Here is a 16419-nt window from a genome sequence, read left to right as displayed (position 1 = left end):
AAACTGCATAACAAACATATCCACGAACTATGTGCGCTGTTGTTTTCCTGTTTTCAATAATTGTCGTGTATATGACAAAAAATGCTAGAGCCTTAAGCTAACATCTACTATTTCCAGGATTTCTATGTGACGTAGAAGAAGGTCATTGATCCCTAGATTGTTTACCCCTTCTACTTGCTATTATCCAAATAAAGAATAATAATGTGTCCCTTATCTTTTATGATCAAAACAATCTCTCGCTTTAACGTATTTTTCTTACAATCAGTTCATATATATCTTCACAACATCCAACGCCAACTTATCAAAACAGTTAAGACTTATAAATCTCAAATTATATAAAATCTTGTATGAACCATTCAGAATGCAATCAATAGGTTGAAGTAATGGCAGTGCCATGCCTAGGTACTTTGGGGCTTTGGCAGAACCGTGCCTAGGATTATACGGGCCGGAAGCGGTGTATAAAAAAGAGGCCTTAAATTTTTTTTAAAAATCTCTATATAATTTATGAAAAAGAAAACTATATTATTATAAAAAACATACTTGTCTAATTGTTGATGTGACAACCCGTTTCGTTGACCCCACTAGCCCACCGCTAGCTTGCCCCCATAGGCCCGAAGCTGGCCCTATAGGGCATCGATCCTAACCCCTCACCATGAAATGGAACTATTCATCCAAATCCACCAGTAGGTTATTGGTGCGTCAGGCGTTCCTCGAACTCTGGTCCCCACTCTTTAACAACCTTCCCACAAGACAAGCTATCACCAATTGACAAAAAATCGATTTTTATGTGACAACCCATCCCGTGGACCCACTAGCCCACCGCTAGCTGCCCCAACGAACCGTCCTTGGACCCCACTAGCCCACTGCTAGCTGCCCAAACAGACTCCAAGCTGGCCCTGCAGGGCATCAATCCTAACCCATTACTGTGGATATCCCAATCCACCAGTAGGTTATTGGTGCGCCAAACGTTTCTCGAACCCTGGTCCCCACCCTTTAACAACCTTCCCACAGGACAAGTTGCCACCAATTGATCAATTGGTGGCAACTTGTCCTGTGGGAAGGTTGTTAAAGGGTGGGGACCAGGGTTCGAGGAACGCCTGGCGCACCAATAACCTACTGGTGGATTTGGATGAATAGTTCTATTTCACAGTGAGGGGTTAGGATCGATGTCCTGTAGGGCCAGCTTCGGGCCTATGGGGGCAAGCTAGCGGTGGGCTAGTGGGGTCAATGAAACGGGTTATTTCTTATATATCTAATATAATAAAGTAGACTTACACTCTCTAAAGAAGCTCTCTATCTATCTGCCACGTGGAACCTCTGAATTTTTTTTCTCTCTCTCATGTTTAAGCTAATTATTAATAGGCTGTAAATGGTTAATGGGCCACAGAAATATCTCGACTTCCGAAAGTAAAACCGACGGAATCTCACAGTTCCGTCTTCTACTCTTTCTCGCCTCTCACTCTTCCCCACCCTCCCCTCTTATCTATTCAGTTACCGCTAGAAACCCTAATTAATCTCACCTATGTTTTCATGGTGTTTCATTGACCAACAACGGAGATCTTAAAATGTAACTATACAAGGGTATTTATATTAGAGTGTTGAGATTAAGTAAAAGGAAGCTTAATCTCAACTTAATCAACTTTTAACCAACTATATAACCTTATATGCTAATACAATGTATGTCGTTTTTCTGGAGCGTCTAGGGAAACTTGTGTAAAACCTTGTGGATGCAAAATTGTTGAGGGGCCATGTCCTCCGGGTCCACGTGACATTAATTCTAATATTGTTTCCGTGAATTAGATGCAAGTGAAATTGTGAATGAAGCCGTTATACATTGCACCAAGGCATGTTCTGAGTTATGTACCAAGGGCTCATCCAATGCAGTTGAAACTACCTAACAAGCATACCCACGAACTATGTGTTGTTTTCCTTGTTTTCAATAATTGTCGTGTATGCGACAAAAAAATTCTAGAGTCTTGAGCTAGCTTCTACTATTTCCATGTTTTCTATGTGATGTAGAAGAAGGTCATCGATCCCTAGATTGTCTACCCCTTCTACTTGCTATTATCCAAATAAAGAATAATAACGTGGCCTTATTCTTTATAATCAAGACAAACTCTCGATTTAACGTAATTTTCTTACAATCAGTGTATATATATCTTCACAACATCCAGTGCCAACTTAGCAAAACAGTTAAGACTTATAATTCTCAAATTATATAAAACCTTGTATGAACCATATTTGAGAATGCAATCGATAGGTTGAAGTAATGGAAAAAGTATAGTGATGATTGTTAAGAGTAGTAACACAACAGACCTTTCGTTTTGATGAACAGTTACCCAATAGACTTTAAACACAAGGGAACGGTGAAATTCTCGGTAGTATATTGTGGACTAAATGGTTTTATTTCCAAAATTTTCTGTATCAAGTGGAATTAAGAAGGGGCCGAGATATGGTGTGAGATCAATCCCGTTTGACAAAGGTTTTGGAGGAAGTTCTTCAAGTCAATCTTACGAGCAAAATTTTATTGGGAACGAAAAAAAGCATCAGACGGGACTTGTTGAAGGTAAATTTAAAAGCCTTTTAAACTTCTTTAAACGTAATAAATAATTTGAAAACGCATATTTGTGGCTAAGTCTAGATAAGATCGACATCATGTTTGTATGAGTATAAAGTAAATAACACACAAGCTTTATTAACGGAGTTTGGATAACCTACATCCCCGGGACCTAGTCCAGAATTCGTTCACTAGAAAAAGGCTGCAACATACCACTCTCTAGAATTACAATGAAAAAAGACTACTACTAATTTTCTTTTCCGACTAGTGTAGATCTACAACAAAACTATCAAAAGATCTCTCTATCTTGTTGATGGGGCGACACCACACATCTTGTGTGCATCTCTCGAAACTACCTTGAAGCATGCAAGTCTTCATGAAACGCCTTCTTGGTATTTATATCAATTGCCTAACCCCTAGGGTTGACAACTTTACTATTATACAACAAATAGGAATTGGGAGACTAACAATTACACAACTCCTAGGATTGACAATTTTCCTATTGTACAATAAATAGGAAATTTCTATTATATAACAAATATGAAAGTTTCTCTCCATGATACCATCTTGAATCTTTCATGCAAGATGTTCATCCAGCTCAGCAGCCGCCATTTGGGTTGTCCAAGTCGGCCTTAAGCTTATTTACTAAAACTCTTCAATTCAGCTTCTTGTACTACTTCATGTATTAACGTCCGGACTAGTACAAGAACTGGTTCAGACGTCAGATACATCCTCTGATAAATCTGACTGCATGTTCCTTGATTCAACACAACATATTCTCTCCTTTGTGTCAATTATTGTGTCAGCATAATTACCAAGTGCTACTTTTTGCTCTACCATCATATGTATCAAGTAATACTTCATCATCTGTAAGAGTTTTGTCCACTTTCTTTGTCTCAATTGTTGCACCATCACTGAGACATCTATGATGTATCTTTTTATCCGTGTCTCATCTATTACAGTAGAGATTTCACGACATGTTCCAAACCTTATAAAACTTCAATCAACACAACATCTTCGTAACTTTAAATACCAGAAGAAAAACCAAAGAAAATTAGTCGACGGCTAAGGCTATGGTGCAAGGTACAAATATTGATTGGCTAGCTTATAGCTTATTCGCGGTTGATCCATTGTCAGATTCACCATCACCATGGATAAATTATTTTAAATAATAAAACACACACACAATTCCTTCACAAAATATATGTATTCTACATCTCAGCTAGCAAGTAGAAACCACAATCATTTGCACAATTGAACAAACGACAAGATAGCCATGGAGCTTTTTGTTGAGTATAAATAAAAATACGTTTGTTTGGTGTCATATCAGAAGTTGCGGTGGCTCAATTGATATTGAATGTGATGCAGTTATGTCTATAAGGATTACACATGCTAAATACGGAATATTTTTTTGATAATGCAACTTAGTATATTGTGCCAATGAAAATCATATCTATAGACAACAAATTTTCTGTTGACAAACTCACACTAAAAGTGAAATAAATAAGCTAAATATTATACAAGTGATATGAACTATTCCAAAAGCCAAATATGCAGAAATATTTTAACACACCACTGAAGTTATATTTCTGAAGCCCAACACACTGAATTTCCTATAGCATGATATGAATAAACCAGTCCATATTTTTAAATGAAGATTCAATGTAAATAATCAAATCATGGCAACAAAGCATTCATTCGGTCCCAACGTAATATTCAAAAAAAAAAAAAAAGAGTTGGTTAAAACAAAAAGAAACACAAAACACGTTGTAACAAACTATTTGGATTTTTTCTCCTATTTTAATTTGCCATCAGCTAGACATATCTAGAAGATATTTGTTTATAACTTATAACTAGAAGAGATTTGGCAGAAGCTCTGACAACCACGAAAGAGTTGGTTAAAAAAAAAATTAAGAAACACAAATTAAAACTATGTTCTTATCTTTCTCTTTACAAGAGAAGTGATACAAACTTTATAGACATAATAAAGTTATAAACAAAATTATAAGATATTACATAATAATTACACGGTTAGCAGGAATATATACAATATAACCCGCTGAACCAATACGAAAAAGAAGAAGATGATTTAAAGTATCCTTAGTCTGAATCAGATTGCATGCCTTTAAGATATGGTTGTCCACGCAGCATGTACAGACAAGTCTATAGAGACTAGAGAGCATGTGCTGAACATATCAAACGAAGTTTGTGGTTGCGAGCGGTAGACCAACTAGTGATATTGAATGTGATGCAGTTATGTCTATAAGGATTGAAGACCCATAAGGATTACACATGATAAATACGAAAACAATTTCTGGTTATGCAACTTAGTATATTGTGGCAATGCAAAATCATATCTATAGACAACAAAATTTCTGTTGACAAACTCACACTAAAAGTGAAAAAAAAAATAAGCCAAATATTATACAAGTGATATGAACTATTCCAAAAGCCAAATATGCAGAAATATTTTTCAAATACTTAAATACACCACTCAAGTTATAATTCTGAAACCCAAACACACTTAATTTCATATAGCATGAATAAACCAATCCATATTTTTAAATGAAGATTCAATGTAAATAATCAAATCATGGCAACAAAGCATCCATTTGGTCCCAACGTAATATTCAAAAAAAAAGAGTTGGTAAAAACAAAAATAAACACAAAACACGTTGTAACAAACTATTTGGATTTTAGTCTCATATTTTAATTTGCCATCAGCTAGACATAACTAGAAGATATTTGTTTCTAGAAATTTCTACAACCACAATAAAGAAATTAAATGAAGAAACACAAAACTTTGTTGACAGAATACTCATATAATGTAAACTCTCTACTCATACGTGTATATATATATATATATATAAAGCTAATTATATTTAAGAACGTCATCATAATTACACAAGTTAGCACGAACATACAAAATATATATAGCCAGCAATACTAATACGGAATAGTGACTCCCTATTAAGTATCCTGATTCAAATATATCAAGTAGTTAACACAAAACTCTAATAGATTTGTTTTTCTTTATCTGGTTAACCAAAAAGAAGAAGAAGAACAAGATTTTAAACTATCCTTAGTGTGAATTCGATTGCCATTAAGATAAGGTTTGGTCCACGCAGCGTGTACACACAAAGTCTACAGAGAATGTGATGATAAGTGTATCATACGAAGTTTGTGGTTGCTAAATGAGACCAACTAGTATTTAAACGAGCCTTGTCTCATCACCATTTCATCAATACAAGCTTATAACTCTCCACATATACATTTTGCAATCAAACAACTGATCAATCGAAAGATGGAAGGCAAAACTTTGATTCTAAGTGTGCTCGTAATGAGTCTTGTCCTGGCGCAGATTCAAGTCGAAGCAAAGAGTTGTTGCTCGAGCACGACTGCTAGAAACTGTTACAATGTATGCCGTCTTCCTGGAACTGGTAGGGAAACTTGTGCAAAACTTTGTGGATGCAAAATTATTAAGGGGACAAAATGTACTACTCCGCCATATATACATGACATTCTTGAAAACTCTGGTAATTTCATAACTTTTTCTTTGTTGTTTCATTAAGTTATATCTTTTACATGTTGGACAAGGATTTTCACGATACAAGAACTTTTTTTTTATTAATTTATTTAAGGTGATGCTGTCAACGAATATTGTAAGTTGGGTTGTGCATCCTCTGTGTGTGGTACCTTAACCACTCTCCAGAACTTTGGTAACGTGAAAACTTATTATTATTATTATTATTATTGTTATTATTATTATTGTTATTATTATATTATTATTATTATTATTATTATTATTATTATTATTATTATTATTATTATTATTATTATTAGAACAAGTGAAAAATCAATTAATTTTAATTTTGTATCGGTGAAATAGATGCAAGTGAAATTGTGAGTGGAGCAGTCGTACATTGCACCGAGGCATGTTCTGAGTTCTGTACCAAGGACTCATCCAATGCAGTTGAAACTGCCTAATAAGGATATCCAAGAACTGTGTTGTTGTTTTCCCTGTTTTCAATAATTGTCGTGTATGTGACAAAAAAATGCTAGAGTCTTAAGCTAGCATCTACTATTTCCAGGATTTCTATGTGACGTAGAAGAAGGTCATTGACCCCTAGATTGTTTACCCCTTCTACTTGCTATTATCCAAATAAAGAATAAAAATGTGTCCTTATCTTCTATATATGATCAAAACTCTCGCATTAACGTAATTTTCTTACAATCAGTTCATATCTTGACAACATCCAATGCAAACTTAGCAAAACAGTTAAGACTTACAAATCTCAAATTATATAATTCGTTCTACCTGGAAAACTTATAGTCATGATTGTTAGAGTAGTAACCCAATAACTTCTTGGAGCAAGTTCTTCAAGTTAAACTTACAAGCAAAAGTTTCTTGAGAGCGACGAAAAGTATCAGACGGAGCAAGAGAAGATTGCAACCTTGCAGTCCCAAATTAAAGATGCACATTTTTTGGGATCAAATGATGGCCCAACTTCATCAGACATAATTCCTCCTTCCGGAGCTGGACACGAAAATGTTCGGTGTTTACGGATATATCTCTTGTCAGCAATTTTGAAAATGGTCTTCGGCATTTAGTAAAGAGACTTACCCAAAGGAGGCACTTACATACAAAGAGTAAACACCGATATATTGCCCGCGTTCAACGATCTATTCTTTTTATAGTAAACCCGAAATATTTATCTATATAACACTGCGAATGGATGATAAAAATATTTTCTTGCATTCGAACACTTTGAAATTTAAAAGGCTTTTGTCGTAAAGGATAGATAATCAAATATAATCTTTTTTGGTTATGCAACTTAGTATATTGTGCCAATGCAAAATCATATCTATATATATAACAAATTTTCTGTTGACAAACTCACATCTGTATCGTGGTATCCTCTTCGTTCCGAACGTTTTTGTCTATGAGCTTGACCAGCTTCTCCGCCGGCGAGGGTTGGTTGCCATGACGTCTATCATTCCTTTCTCTCCAGAGGAGATACAGAGTATTCTGAAATGTGTATCCGATGATGAAGCGTGACTTCTTATCAAGTTCATTTCCACCAATCAGTGTTGCGATGTCTCGCCATTCTGCAGTGTACTTGTGCAAGAGCAGGCCTCTAGTGAGCTTCTCCCATACCGTCTGTGCAAAAGAACATTGAAAAAACAGGTGATCGATTGTTTCCATGGGGTTGTTGCAGAAAGTGCAGCTTGTATTGACATTTTGGTTCCAGGTTTGCATCCTGTCTCCAGTTGAAAGCCTGTTCTTCATCGCCAACCAAGTTATAAAAGCATACTTCGGAGTGTAGAAAGGGAACCAAACTGCTTTGTAGTTAGCCATTGTTGGTCGAGCAACCCGAATGAGAGACCAAGTTTCTTTGGTCATGAAAGTCTTGCGATACACACTGTTTCTGCCTTTCCAAAGGGCGACGTCCCGTTCTGCAGTTCTTCGGAACTTGTGGTACTGTATCTCCTCCTCCACTTGATTGAGTACAGGATGTCTGTGTCGTCGGTGTCGCGGCATGACCATGACCTCGGCCATAGTGCTCGCTGTAGATACACCTAGTGTTATTGTCCCTCTATCTCCAAGTTGGTCATGTAAACATCCCATAGTGCTCCAGTTGTCAAACCAAAAAGAAGTAGATTCACCATTCTTAACTTCCACCTTATGAAACTGTGCCGATAAATTCCTACATTTTAAGATCTTGTTCCATATCCAAGAGCCAGTGGGGGAGATGGGTTTCTCTGCCCACAACGAGCCATTCCGGATAAGACATCGCTTGACCCAATCCACCCACAAAGAATCTTTAGCAGACAGAATTCTCCATATCAGTTTCAACATACTGAAATTATTTGCTTCTTCTATGGAGCGCAGGACTAGTCCTCCTTCTTTCTTAGGTAAACAGACCTCAGTCCAGGCCACTTTTGCTTTTTTTGGTGTTTAGAGTAGGACCAGACCACAAAAAAAGCAGAGCATAACTTGTCTATTTCCTTTATACAAGCTTTTGGAAGTCTAAAAACAGATATCCAAAAGTTTGTTAAACTAAAAATCACCGAACTTAGCAGCTGTAACCTGCCTGCAAAAGAGAGCGACCTAGCTGTCCAGGAGCTTATTTGTGAACGTATCCTTTCCAAGAGAGGGAGATAATCAGCTTCAGACATGCGTTTAGAAAGTAGAGGTAGACCAAGGTATCGAACCGGTAACACACCCGACGCGAAGGGGAACTGTTGCAGAATCTCCGCTTCTGTATCCGGAGCTATTCCTGCCATATACAAGGTTGACTTCTCAAGACTAATCTACAGCCCTGAGTGACAGGCAAAATCATTGAAAACCTCCAGAACACCCTCGACTGAACTCTTATTTCCAGCAGTAATAACCATTAAATCATCCGCAAAACTGAGATGAGTGAGATGAAGCAATTGGCAATTTGGGTGGTACTCAAACTGCTTATTCAGGGCCGCTTTGTCAATCTTGCGAGAGAACACATTCATGCAGATGACAAACAAGTAAGGACTCAACGAGCAACCTTGTCTCAAGCCTCTCTTGCTTCCAAAATAACCCGCAAGTTCTCCATTTAGTTGAACAGAAAATGATGCAGAGGTGATACACGTTTGAATCCAGTTGACGAATTGACCAGGAAAGTCAAGAGCTCTTAACGTATTAAGTAGGAAACCCCACTGCACTGAGTCAAAAGCTTTTGAGATATTGATTTTCATGGCACAACGAGGAGAGATGGAGTCTTTATGGTAGTGTTTGACAAGCTCTGTAGCGAGAAGTACGTTCTCCATCAAAAATCGGTCCTTGATAAAGGCTGATTGATTAAGAGAGATGAATTTGGGAAGAAGACCTTTGAGTCTTGTAGTAAGAATCTTGGAAATGACCTTGTACAAGACATTGCAACATGAAATTGGCCTATAATCTTTCATTGTCCTTGCCTCTGTCTTCTTTGGTATAAGAGCTAAAATAGTAGAGTTGACCCCCTTAGGTAGAAAGCCTGTCCGGAAGAAGGATTGCACTGCTACAACAAAATCATCTCCCACGATGGACCAAGACTCTTTAAAGAACTCCACAGTGAAGCCATCATGACCTGGTGATTTGTTTGTGCGCATCGCAAACAGAACCTTTTTAATTTCCTCCTTGGTAACCTTTCTAGTGAGCATAGATTTGTCAGTAGGATCACATTTACAACTCAGAAGGTCCGACAACTCCTCAATAGTCCATTCGACATAGTCAGCAGGGGAATAAGTGAGAAAAACTCGAAAATGTCTTATTGCTTCCTCTTTGATGTGATTCTGATCAGTAACGACCCTTCCATCACCACACTGAATCTCCTATATATGATTTCTCAACTCCCTAATCTTAGCAGACGCATAGAAAGCCTTATTATTTTGATCACCAACCTTCAGCCAATGCAACTTTGCTTTTTGTTGCAGGTACCGTTCTTCAATATCAGTCAATCTTCGCCACTTCGCATATGCATCAACCTCGTCCTGTATCGCCTGAGAGGAAGGAGAAATCATAGTCGTAGTATATTTCAGTCAATTAAATTATCAATCCACAATCCGCATTAATCAACTCACTAAAAATACACAAAGTTGCTTAATCTATTCTTAACAGGAATTGAAAGAAACAGAACACAACTAACAACAAACTTTAAATCAAGATTAAACAAGTAAACCTTGGGCAAGGTAATTGACTTGGGAGATAGCTAACCAATCCTAGATGTCCAGGCAACAATCAAAAACAATCCTATGGCTAAGAACACTAATGCAAATCAATCCATTTCCATGGTAGAGATTCCTATGCTAATCAAGTGACAATCTAACTTTTTCCAAAGGCAATCACAGAGCTAGCATGCATTAAGAAGAGGTCTTAATACCACTAAGGACCCTAATCATCAATTTCCATTGGCTAGGAGTGCAAAGCCCTTGAATAGTTTGGTTCAGGAATTTCATCAAACACCTTCTGGGCAATGGAAATCCTAATGTCTAGATTCAAGCTTGATCAACGCTTTCCAGCATTATTAACACTAAACAAGATAAGAAACACATAAATAAGGCTCTAGACATCAAAGATCAATCATATATCTTCCTAATCTACCTAGCCCAAAGTTTTAATGATCTATTCACTCATCATCATAATCACACAAAGAAAATAGTTTGATCTTTGTGAAATCATAATAAGAGATTATAGATTAAGAGATTTGAAAGAGAAATTGCTATTAAAAAACTTAGAAGTACTCAATCATTCAACAAACCAAGAGTAAATAAGCTTAAGAATCCTAAGTGGCTGCTAAACAAGAGATAAACAAAAGATAAAACCAAAAAATAAGAGATAAGAGATAAGTCTCCCCTTAATAGGGTTAGATTATTTATAGCAAAATAAAAGGGAGCCGGGTCAACCCAGTTCAAACCGGGTCAAACCCGGATCAAAACTAAAACAAGTGTGGTGATGGTCTCACACGGCCATGCTTTGACCGATTGAGATGACCGATTGGGATGGCCGGGCACACTTTGGCTGATGGTGGTGGCCGCTGGTGTAAACGGTGTTTTCTCTTCTTGAGCTCCATCGGCCATGGCTTGGCCGATTGATGAGGTCGCGTGGCTCCAACGGTCATGGCTTGGCCGATTGAGCTTGGCCGCTGCTGTAAACGATCTTCCTCTTACTGAACTCCAGCAGCCAGCTCTTGACCGATTGGGATGGCCGCTGGTCTTCACTCGGCCACCGTTTGGCCGCTGCTCTTGGCCGCGTGTGGCTCCTGTTTCACTCTGGCTGTATATACGTTCACTCAAACAGGTATAACTCTTTACACACAGATCTGATTGGCCTGAAATCACCTCCATTGCAAAGCTTACTCAATTTCCAATAACTTAGTGGAAGAAATCTGGAGCTAAATCCCAAAGAAAGGTCTTCATACGAGTCGATATTTGAGGGACTGAAAACTGGTTCCGAATCATCAATCATCTTGTGTGCATCCAAATGTGTGTCTTCCATTATATTGCTAATTATTGACTTATTTGGCTCCAAAGCACACTTTCCTTGTACATCTCTACTCCATCATCTGAGATAACAAACTTGATGCAAAATGCAACCTACACAACCTAAATGCTCATGAATATGCACAAAACAATGAAGAATTAAGTTCTAAAATTACATAAAAACACAAGATATCAGTCCGCTCCTGCTGAGTGCAAAGAGTGACATATGCCTCCTTTGTGCGGACAGTACTGTTTGCCACCAGTTTCTTCCCCATACTCCGAAGATGTGGTTTAAGTCCTTTTAATGATTTTGAGAAACAATGCATCGCAGAGGTGGAATGAAAAAGAGCGGGTGACTCTTGCCATCGTCCAGCCAGTTGAGAGAGGAACTCTGGTTGTTTTGTGACTGCATTTATAAATTTAAACGGCCTCTTCACTTTCGACTTCAGCACAAAGAGATAAAACCTGCAATGTAAGTGGTCTGAGCATCCCCCAGGCTCGAAAACAGAATATGACTGACCATACTGCTGAATCCATTCCTGATTAACCAACACTCGGTCTAGTTTCTTACAAATTACCCCCTCCTGACGTTTGTTACACCATATAAATTGTTGACCCTGATAACTCATATTAACTAGTTCGCAAAAATTGACAAGGTATGTACGCGGATTAACATCATATAGAGAGTGATCCTCATTATCCAAGATTTCATTGAAATCCCCACAGATAAGCCAAGCTCGACCATGAAAGAGTGGAGATGAGTGATGATGTCGTAAGTCACTCCAAAGCTCCTTACGCTCCACAACCAAGTTGGACTCGTAAACAAAAGTGACAAAGAAATCCTCCTTCCCTTCTACAGATATTGAGACCGTAATAAGTTGTGAGGTCTTAAACACTGGTGTAATGCGCACATTATTCTTCCAAACTATCCAGATTCTTCCCAGTCAATGCTCTTCATAATTAGACATAAAAAACCAATTAGCAAACACTAAGTCAATAACACGACTTGCTCTACGTTCCTTAACCTTAGGTTCAATTAAACACCCAAAATCAAAATTACCACGAGTCATCCACTCTTGTACCACACGGTGATTCTCCTTCCTGTTGAAGCCTCTGGCATTCCAGAAAAACCCGGACATCAAAGAGCTTTGGAAGTTGTACGTATTGACAGATTACTAGGAGGAGGCCTAGTACTCTGTGTGCTGGTTTGCGATATAAATTTATGGCTTTCCTTCGAAGCACGTGGAAGAGAGTGCCGGAGCGTCACCCCCTTGGCTGTCTCAGTTCCTCCCTGATCAGTCGTAGGCACGATAGTCGCAGGATCCCCACCACCAGGCTGTTGAGTAAGATCGAGACTCTGTTCCAAATCGGGTATAACATCCTCTCCTTCCTCTTCCTTTTCACTAAGACATGAAAAGGAGTTTGAAAGCTTTGAAGCGTCAACCTGACTCATATCTAACCGTTTACCTGGACTACGAATCCCCTTAGTAGGTGTACACCTAGTGATGTTAAAACGGGTCTTATACCCACGGGTCTAAACAGGCCTAGTTTATTTTTTAAAACCCGAATCCACTTAAAAAACACAAAATTATAAACGGATTTAAAAGGGTATAACCATTAAGACCCGAATACTAATGGGTTTGAGCAAAATATTATCGGGTAGCCCGTTTATTTCATTTGTTTTCAGAATTTTCCAGAATCTTCAAAAATTTTCAAAATTCGTCGAGAGAAGCTATCTCCGGCGAATCTCCGATTCAGAACAAGAGGGTCGTGTCTTCTTTCTCTAATTCCAATTTCAGGTATGTGCTTTTGATTGTCGTCATTTTGATTCTAATTTGATTGTCGTCATTTTGATTCTAATTTTATCAAATGGGTTCAAATGGGTTCCCCTGAATAAGTTGGCATATAATCTCTAATCTCTCAATCCTATGCAAGAACATCACTTACTCCATCGTTTAAGTTGGCATATAATCTCTTAATCCTGTGTTATTAGGCTCTGATTTTGTTGTGTTTGTCTCATTTGTTTATTCAGGGCATTGTGTTATTAGGCTCTGATTAAACTGTGTAGAGAACTCTGGCTTCACGTTTTCAGTTGTGGTTCTTTAGAGTGATTACTGTTTATTTCGATAGCTGTTGTTTCTAGTGATTCTCAATCATCAGATTGGTATGAATTTATACGTTAGCATCATCTTACTGCAATTTTGGACTAGGAAGACATTAATTTAGTTATACAGATTAGTCTATGTGTTCACTTTATAGCCGAACTTTTATTGGTTACTCTTTGTTCTTCTTTTTTGAGCAAATAGTGCATATCTATGCAAGTGTGTGTCTGCAGTTTCTGCATATTCATATTGGGTTTCAGTAATTGCATAAACCAAATTTTAGAGGGGTTTATGGTTTATATCATCTCTTGTCTCTCTGGAACTTAATAATTTGGTATGTCATCCTTGTGTTATTTGGCTTAAGTTTTGTATTCATCAGATGGTGATAATGGTTTTTGCTTTATGTTATGCTAATCTTGTCAAGTTTTTCTGATTCATATTTTGTTTTTTGAAGTACTTGAATCAGATTCAGAAGTGACTATGGTTTGTATCATCTCTATGTCTCTCTGGAACTTAGTAATTAGCTTATTCATAATCATATGTAAGGTTGTTTTTGTTGTTCAATCGTTCTTGTGTGTGTATATATTAACAGGAGCTGAGGTTGCGGTTCTCTGCATAACCAAATCTGGTGAAGTAGTTATTAGGCTCTGATCTTGTTGTGTCCCCAATTGGAGCAGTCAATTCACCGTGGGGGTAACCATGGGTAGACAAACTCCACAACAGTATCGCCTCCCTTCCCAGATTTAAAAGAGATATGTTTAGGCAAGTTCTTTGTTAAATCCAGGAAGAAACTCACCCAACAGAGACAAAGAAACCTCCAAACCTCAAGAACACTCACATAGACTTTTGTTCTCTTCTTTCTCTCTAGAAAAACTGATGAAAGCGGCTAAAGAGAAGAAGGAAGTCGTGTTTTTCCTATTATACTCGAGCCTTAGGGTTTCCTTAACCCAACCACGCAAACCAGAGAATTAAAATCGAACTAATTTGAACCATCTGCATAAGGTGTCGATCAACACCAGCACCTGTGTCGATCGACACTCTTACCAAATTTCCACAATTCCGTTCACGGGTGTTACATAAATTATACAGAATTATTCTTCAAAACTTTTAACACACCACTAAGTTATATTTCTGAAACCCATATACACACTTAATTTCCTATAACATGAATATTCAATGAAAATAATCAAATCATGGCAAAGAGCATTCATTTGGTCCCAACATAATATTCAAAAAAAAAATGATGCATGAAGCTTACCATAAGTCACAAAGATCTTTTTTTTTTTTTTGTACCTCACAAGTCACAACAGTAGTATCATGGAAACTATATTCTTAAGTTTCTCAAGTACGCAAAAGATAGAAGCCTAGGTTGTCGTCGTTTCCACTCACAATTAATCTTCACGACAATGCCTTGACCATGGAATTTGAAATATTCCGATTTCAGAAAATATGGTGGTGCATGTGGAAAGGTTTAAAAAAATTATTTAATAAAAATATAAATAAATTATAAGATATTACATAATAATTACACATCTAGCACGAATATATACAATATAACAAGCAGAACCAATACGAAATAGTGAATATTAAGTATCCTAATTCAAATATGAAGTTAACCAAAACGAAAAAGAAGAAGATGATTTAAATAATCCTTAGTCTGAATCAAATTGCCAATAAGATAAGGTTGGTCCACGCACCATGTAACTCTCCAAGCTTATGTCTCCACACATACATTTTGCACTCAAACAACTGATCAATCGAAAGATGAAAGGCAAAGCTTTGATTCTAAGTGTGTAAAATATTTCATACGATCTCTAGAATATTTAGTACTCTAGAATTATCAGCTAACTCACACACTTACTCGGATGGATGAAACTTATTTCTAATAGTTTAGCACACCACTCAAATTACTAGGCAACAAGCATTTATTTGGTCCCAACATATAATTCAAAACTCCAATACAAAACAAAAGAGTTTGTTAAAAAAAGAAACACAAAACACGTTGTAACAAACTATTTGGACTTTTGTCCCACCCCAAATTATAAGAACGTACATAATAATTACACGGTTAGCAGAAATATATGCAATATATAACCAGGAGAACCAATACGAAATACTGAATATTAAGTATCAGATTGAAATTAAGATAAGGTTGGTCCACGCAGCAATTACACACAGACTCTATAGAGAGCATGTGATGATAAGCATATCATACAAAGTTTCTGGTATATAACCAACTAGTATATAAATGAACCTCGTAAAAAAGTGGATGTATCGCGCTCACATAGCTTTTGTGCTTTTTTTTAATAAATAATCTTACATCTCATTATTATTTACATAAATATGTCATTGACATATATAAAGCAATGTTTTTTTATAAGTTTTTTAAAATGAAAGATTTAATCAACAATTAAAATCCAGAAATGTATTTAATTATCAATTTCATAACAGATTTAATTATTATAAGTAAATTACTTTTCACAAAAAAAAATTATTTATTTATTTACCACTTTTATCTATTTTTCTCATTTCATTTTTTAAACTTAGGATTAGTTTAAATTAAATCGATAAGTCTAAAAAGTATTTTTTATATATTTATTTAATGGCATAGTGATGTAGATGATAATGTGAACCATAAAATGTGTGAATTTGAATTTTAGAAACACAAAAATACATCAAGACTTTCTACACCACCTTAAAATTCTTTTTAAAGTTCAAATATTTCACGGGTAAAACGTATTTTACAGAAAATAAACGCAAATT

At 36.7% G+C, this 16419-nt stretch overlaps 2 protein-coding genes and 1 long non-coding RNA gene across 4 annotated transcripts in view; all 3 read left to right on the top strand.

Moving 5' to 3' along the window:
• The window catches only part of LOC104736286 (thionin), a 3646-nt gene extending 3426 nt beyond the window's left edge, over window positions 1-220 (top strand). Inside the window, exon 4 of one of the 2 annotated variants that reach the window (XM_010456246.2) lies at window positions 17-220. The gene's annotated coding sequence lies outside the window, so the exon portion shown is untranslated. The remainder of the gene's footprint in view (window positions 1-16) is intronic. The other variant, XM_010456247.2, reaches the window with a different exon arrangement.
• LOC104736285 (thionin-like) lies at window positions 5779-6752 on the top strand. Its single transcript, XM_010456244.2, has 3 exons — window positions 5779-6093; window positions 6199-6276; window positions 6447-6752. The coding sequence occupies exons 1-3, from the start codon at window positions 5862-5864 to the stop codon at window positions 6542-6544; spliced, it is 408 nt and encodes a 135-aa protein (XP_010454546.1). The 5' UTR covers window positions 5779-5861; the 3' UTR covers window positions 6545-6752.
• Window positions 12910-14958, top strand: LOC109128492. Its single transcript, XR_002034921.1, has 2 exons — window positions 12910-13353; window positions 14249-14958. It is a non-coding gene; the product is annotated as an uncharacterized LOC109128492 (long non-coding RNA).

This window comes from Camelina sativa, chromosome 13, assembly GCF_000633955.1.
Source record: "Camelina sativa cultivar DH55 chromosome 13, Cs, whole genome shotgun sequence".
NCBI classification, from domain to species: Eukaryota; Viridiplantae; Streptophyta; class Magnoliopsida; order Brassicales; family Brassicaceae; genus Camelina; species Camelina sativa.
This window is presented reverse-complemented; position numbering and strand designations above follow the sequence as displayed.